This window comes from Sycon ciliatum, chromosome 9, assembly GCF_964019385.1.
Source record: "Sycon ciliatum chromosome 9, ocSycCili1.1, whole genome shotgun sequence".
Lineage (NCBI taxonomy): Eukaryota > Metazoa > Porifera > Calcarea > Leucosolenida > Sycettidae > Sycon > Sycon ciliatum.
In genome coordinates, this window is record NC_088651.1 from 23308168 (window position 1) to 23314751 (window position 6584).

Sequence of the window (6584 nt, forward strand, 5' to 3'; positions counted from 1 at the left end):
AGGAATAAGATCGTTTGTGCACACTCAAGACGCACAGACACACCAACATACATGTAGTGTACACAGTGTTTCACTTCACTGCAACTAAATTGAAATGAGATGATTTGAACAATCTGTACAGCGTTGCTGTCAGTCAGTCTTCCCCAAGATGGAAATGCAATGATTTGTTGTCACGAGGCAGTTTCACTGACACAATGTCATGTTCGTGACATCAAAACGGTTACTTCAGGGGATACGAGTATTAGCTTGAGAAGCTTTTTCTTGTCATTGGCATACAAGCAATCCTCCTAGTCCTACTACTACTAGTACTAGTACACTGGCACTGCGTTTGTGGATCCCATTGTATTTGACATCATACTACAGGAAGAGTGTCGTGGAGTTCACATAATTATCACAGGGATAAACTTGAATACATTTCTCATGAAATAAAAATAATTGATGATAGCTAGACGATCATATACGATTGATGCAAAGTCCTTGCAGTCCTTGAGGACTATTACGAAGTGGTTGATTACTTTTAGGGCATTCATTCAAGCAACATCAAACAAACGCGATACGCTCCTTGAAAATGGAAAAAAATTCAAGCATAACGACAGAACAGCAGACCAATCGAAACGAGTAAAAGCTTCCTTACCTCAGTCATGGTCCTGCCATGTAGTTGGACAGCCTTTTGACACGGTGGTACGCAGCTCTTGTCCAGTCAAACAGGGGTATCCTTGTGGCGTCGAACGAAAGAGAGTGTCAGTGTATCTGGCTCGTCAGATTGCAACTGTGCTGAACTTTTCTCGTTCTCCGCTTTCTGCTTTCATCCCTCGCTCTGATGAAACTGTTCAAACGTCTTACTAGCAGCAATGGCCAGCCAAACAGGGGATCCTTGTGGCGTCGAACGAAAGAGAGCGTCAGTGTACCTGACTCGTCAGATTTGAACTGTGCTGAACTTTTCTCGTTCTGCAATTTCTGCTTTCATCCCGCGCACTGATGAAACGTCTTCAGAGAACCACAAGACGCTTTCCAGATTTGATTTTGAACGTCTCCTTATCCTCCTTGGTTAGCTCGAGACAGATTACTGTTAGCAACTGCACAGCAGAATTGGCAGCCATGGCTGAAGTCACGGAAGAAAGGAACTGGAAGTGCGCTGCCACGAGGCAAGCAAAACTGAAAATGTGTTCTCTTTCGGGCACAACACACAGGACGGCGTGACTGGATAAACTGGACTTCTGGACTGTGAATAGGGGACTTGTAGAAAAAGTGTACTCCTTATAGGGGATTGCGCGGCAGGGTGAAGCTGATCAAAACTGAGTGGACTCCTGGACTCTGTATAGTGGATTTTGGACCAATGGACTCTATATAGGGTGCTGGACATCATATAGTGCATGGACTCTATACTGAGTCCTACATATACATATTGTCATAAAATGGCTTTAAATACAGTATAATGTAAATAATAACAATTGCATTTCCAAATGTTCAACTACGATGTACTTAGTACATTAATGTCAAAAACCGACCTTGGACACCGAACACAACTGCCTGACGAGAAAGAAGATAAATGAAACTGTGAGGGTGGAGCACTGAAACCCTGGAGAGGCGTTTGAGAAGATCCCATTTCAATTCGTGATAATAATCGTTTTGTACCAGGATTCACACAGGATTACGAGGTAGGTAGCACCTCAGCCAAGAAAAAGTTCAATATTCCGATTCTAAACGGATGTATACACCAATATACAAGATGTACTCCAAATTGGTGCAATGTATGTATACGATGTATGTGTACAATGTTTATTCAGCAATCGAAAGTGGGTTGGCTGCTTGAATATTTTTGAAATAGTGAAGTAAGCAGCACATCGGGAATATCAAACAACTTGATATACCTCCTTTTCCTTCTTCTTCTTCTCATCCCCATTACTGCTGTGTGTTTCACAGACAAATAAAAAAATATCATGGAAAGAAGTATGAAGACCTTCACACTTTCGAAACCACCTGCCTCATGTAAAGATGATCAGGTGAAAAATACAACTTTCACACCCAAAACAAAACACTTGTTGATGTGAGAGCAGCACTAAAGTCAAGTTGGAGACCACCGATTGCAAAAAAGCTGGTGAAAAACAAGATATTGAGACAGAGACGAAAGAGAGACGGACCGAGAGAGATTGAGAAGAAAGCGAGAAGGACCGAGGGGGATAATGAGATAGATAGATGGAGAGATGTAACGGTACAAGGATAGATAGAGAGGAAATAAAGGGAGAAAGAAAGAGAGACATAAACTATCACGACCCTGATTTGAAAACGAAACCACAAATGCATATCCATGGCAACAACACTTAGCCGGCTGCAGACAGAGTTCAGCAACACAATACAGTTTATCAAAGTTCTCGTTGAACAAGAATCACGATTCAGCATAGACGAAACGACACACAGCATCTACCAATTGTCTCACCTTTATGTCCAAGTAATTCGTCGCTAGCATGAGCTCAGAGAGGATTCCTTGGTTTACTTTCAAAAATTCTTTATCCCAGCTATCAATGTTATCCGTTCTACTTTCACTTCCATCTAGGGGATCTTCCCCTTCCACCGACTTGTCGATCTGATGCTGCGTGCACCAAGCAATCCCCTTTCTCAAAGTCGCCCCATTTATAGGGGCCAACGGCACAGGCTCATCGTTATCGTCGATATCGCCAGTGTCCTCTAACATGGCCTTGAGTACTTTGGTTTGTAAAGTGACGTTGAATTCCACGTTGAATACTTCGCCGTCGTTGCTCATCAACTTCAGTATAACTGCCATCTTCAAATAAAAAAAGATCTGACTCTGCACCTTGAAAACAATTTGCAACTCTGAGCTATCAAGAGGAACAAGTAATTGAGTATTATCCGAAGCTTCCTTGCCTTTAAGCTACTAGCAAGCGGTACGGGGCGATCATGGTTAGGGCTACTTGCGCGGGGCTGCGAGCACGACCGCCAGCACGAGGCTCCCAACCAAGCACACGTGAATCCATACATCTTTAGGACACTCTCTACATCTTCAGGACACTCTCTATATTTTGACAACACTCTCCAACCGGTCACTGATGGGATACGAATACACGTGAAGTATAGAATATGTCCGCATTTTCAATGCACCTACGCAGAAGTTAGCCGGTTGCGTGGAGAGACCGACGATTAGCCCTGCAATTTAAGATTTCATTGATTACGTCAGCTAACCCTGGCGCTCAGTGTGCGTTGGTCCTTCACTGGAGCATCTCAATTTGTGAAATACAAAGTGATTCAATATTCTGTATTGCGGAGGTGCCACATCTGTGACTGAAGGTTTGCACGGAATCTTTCCCAAGACCGGGTTGGTCTGCACGATTCCACTCCTTGCCAGCAGCGTGGCCTGCAAAGATCGCTCTAGGACCGATTTGATCAGTGATTGAAGGACCTTAGCATCCATGCCAGACAAGTTCAGGAGCCATTACGTGGGCTGGGTTGGAGGGATAATTAATTTTTGGTACTGGGTTGTTCACTTGCATACATTCACTGCATGCAAACCCCTACAATGTATCATGACTAGAGTGTCTACGTGTACAATCATGCTGCTTGTGGTGGGCGCATGACGAATTTGAGTTGTCTATTTGCTTTATTGTGTCACTCTCTACTCTGAGTAGTACTTGGTTGTGACCAAGACTAGTACATACTATAGAGAGTGTATAACTCCCATCCTGAGCTGCCATGGGTTAACCCAGAGCGGATTTTTTTATTGCGTCATTCATTGGCAGCGGTAAGATGAAGGGCGTATGCTTTCCCGCACTTGTTTTGTAGATACGTTGAGAGTTCACCAGGTTCAAGACATATCGATCTTTTGATCTAAAAAATAAAGTATTTGTGCATTTATCTGTGGCTACGCATGATGGCATCAGTAAGCGACACTGCCGCCAAAGACTGATGTCATAACAATTTAGCCGCTGCACACTCTTGGTTATGTACTCTTGGTATGACGTAATGCCACATAGCCTGATTAACTTTTTTTCTTTTTTCTTTTCTCATGGCAGGTCAGAGTATTAATTCATAATAATTATTTTGAGACTCATTTACTATTCCTCCTACTCGGTCTGTATTGGTATGAGCCTACAGATTACTGCAGGGCTCGTCAAATCTGCAAGCATAGCGACTCGGTCACCACGTCTACAAAGTACGTACTTGAAAGTAGCTAAGAGGTTTATTGGCACAAAAGAGAAACCATAGTTTAAAGAGTACATAACACCAGTTTTTTACTCTTGGTGGTAGTAAGAGCGAACGACAACCGAAATTCAGCAATAAATGGAGTGCTTTCTTGACGTGTAAGCACATATGCTTGACATGACAAGTAATCTGTCGAACTCCTTACCCCGCCACCGCATGATATCAAGAGTACAATGATCGTGATTGTACTCTTGGGAATACGAATGGGCAGGCCCACTTTTTCCTACCTGCATACACGAGGCGCACACCATAAACGTCACTAGTCACACCATACCCGCCACGTGAACTTAGACCATTTAATGAGACACTGTACTTTACGAGACAAGAACCAAATACAAGCCTATCGGCAAATGCGCCTACAAAAATTATACATCAAATTAAAACATCAGAGTGTTCAAAAACAACAATAAAGAATATAAATCAAATAATGAAAAAAGGAAGGAAAAATACGCAACTCGAGCGTCCTGAGCACTTTGATCCACTGATCGACGAACATGTTTGCTGACATAGGTTTGGGGAAGGCATCCGACAAAAGAAAACTCTGACCGGAAACAGGCCATCCTACTGGAAAAAGAGCCCATTCACTTCCGCTTGTCTGACAGGACGTCGAAAACTCATGTCAGGAACGAGGGCTGCATGCCTATTTGTCTTCGCACCATGCATTCTCCTTGCGGATCTCCTCCTCTTCTTCGGGAGAGAAGTCGTTCACGATGTTGAATGTCTTCCGGATCTCCTCGGTAGTCTTGCCTTTGATAAAATTAGCGACAGTCTTGCAAGCGGCAACCAAAAGACTCTAAAGTGGACAGAAAGAGAGAGTGACAGGGAGTGAGAGAGAGAGGGAGAGAGAGAGAGAGAAAGAGAGAGATAGAGAGATAAAGAGAGAGAGAGAGCGGGAGAGAGAGACAGAGAGAGAAAGAGAGAGAGAGAGAGAGAGAGGGATAGAGAGATAGAGACAGAGAGAGATAGAGAGAGAGAGAGAAAGAGGGGGGAGAGAGAGAGGGAGAGAGAGTGCGAGAGATAGAGACCAAAAGAAAGGGGAAAGAGAGAGAGAAAGAGATTTAGTGAGAGAGAGACGCAAGAGAGATGGTTCGTGAGAGATAAACAGATAGAGAGACGGCGCTGAAACGGAGACGGATCAAGAGAGATTGAAAAGAAAGAAATACGGTTCAAGGAAGATAATGAGATTGATAGATGGAGAGATGAAACGTAGAAGGATATAGAGAAAGGAAGACAAGAGAGAATGAGAGACAGAGGGAAAGAGCATACCCTATCACAACTCTGATTTGAAATTTTTACATCAAATGCATATCCATGGCAACAACACGCTCCTGGCTGCAGACAGAACTCAGCAACACAATGGGCGCTTCTGATTACACGTTTACGCAGTTTTGGAACTGGTTTTTTAAAATTCTGGAATGACCAGAATGAGCGGATTTCGGCCTTGTAAACGCATGACTGGAATTCACACCGCATTTTATTCATGTTTTATGTCATATCACAAACAAAATTGATGATAATCGTAAAAAGATCACATACACCCTCGCGCGCACGTTGACCCAGCATCGCGCACACGCCGGCCAGGGAAGCTCTTCGCGCGCTTGAGTCATGACCAGACCGGTGATACACCGACTGTGCAATTTTGGCGCCAGAATTTGATAAATTCCGCCCTCTGTTTACAATTGACGGATATGACGGAATTGGATAAAATCAGTTCTAACGACTGTACTTTTCATTTTTTGTGTAATCGAACTTTGCATCAACAATAACTAATTCTAGAATTGACCGATATGCGTATAATCGAAAGCACCCACTACATTGTATGAAAGTACTCGTGTGGACAAGAATCACGATTCAGCATAGACTGAACTGCGCATAGCATCTAAAAATTGTCTCACCTTTATGTCCAAGTAATTCGCCGCTAGGATGAGCTCAAAGAGTATTCCTTGGTCTACCTTGAAAAAATCTTTATCCCAGCTATCAAGTTTATCCGTTCCTGGTTCACTCGCCTCTAGGGTATTTTCCTCTTCCACTGGATTGTCATTCTGGTGCTGCGTGCACCAAGCTATCACCTTTCTCAAAGTCGCGCCATTTACATTCGGCAACGGCACAGGATCATCGTCATCGGCGATATCGCCCGTGTCCTCTAACATGACCTTGAGTACTTTGGATTGGCAGGCAACTTTGACCTCCACGTCGAACACCTCGGCGTCGTTACTCTCCAGCTTTAGTATAGCGGCCATCTCCAAATAATATCTGTAATCCTAACACAATCTCTTAGACACTGGAACGGATCAAAACTGTTCGGCAAAACAAATAGGTCTGACTTCGCACGGAAAGGGTAAAACGCAAATGTGCAACTCTGAGCTGTC

At 43.5% G+C, this 6584-nt stretch overlaps 1 protein-coding gene across 1 annotated transcript; it reads right to left on the bottom strand.

The window, feature by feature from the left end:
- Positions 1 to 4675: 4675 nt before the first annotated feature.
- Positions 4676 to 6584, bottom strand: LOC135824876 (S-phase kinase-associated protein 1-like). Its single transcript, XM_065337599.1, has 2 exons — positions 6111 to 6584; positions 4676 to 5008 (listed from the first exon to the last, which is right to left on the bottom strand). Exons 1-2 carry the CDS (start codon positions 6453 to 6455, stop codon positions 4856 to 4858), a joined length of 498 nt encoding a protein of 165 aa, XP_065193671.1. The 5' UTR covers positions 6456 to 6584; the 3' UTR covers positions 4676 to 4855.

Bases quoted from the DNA above. Each gene is read 5' to 3' on its own strand.
- LOC135824876 (XM_065337599.1), bottom strand. From the start codon at position 6,455: ATGGCCGCTATACTAAAGCTGGAGAGTAACGACGCCGAGGTGTTCGAC. The intron at 5,009-6,110 runs GTGAGACAATTT...TGTCCACTTTAG, and splicing joins CGAATTACTTGGACATAAAG to AGTCTTTTGGTTGCCGCTTG.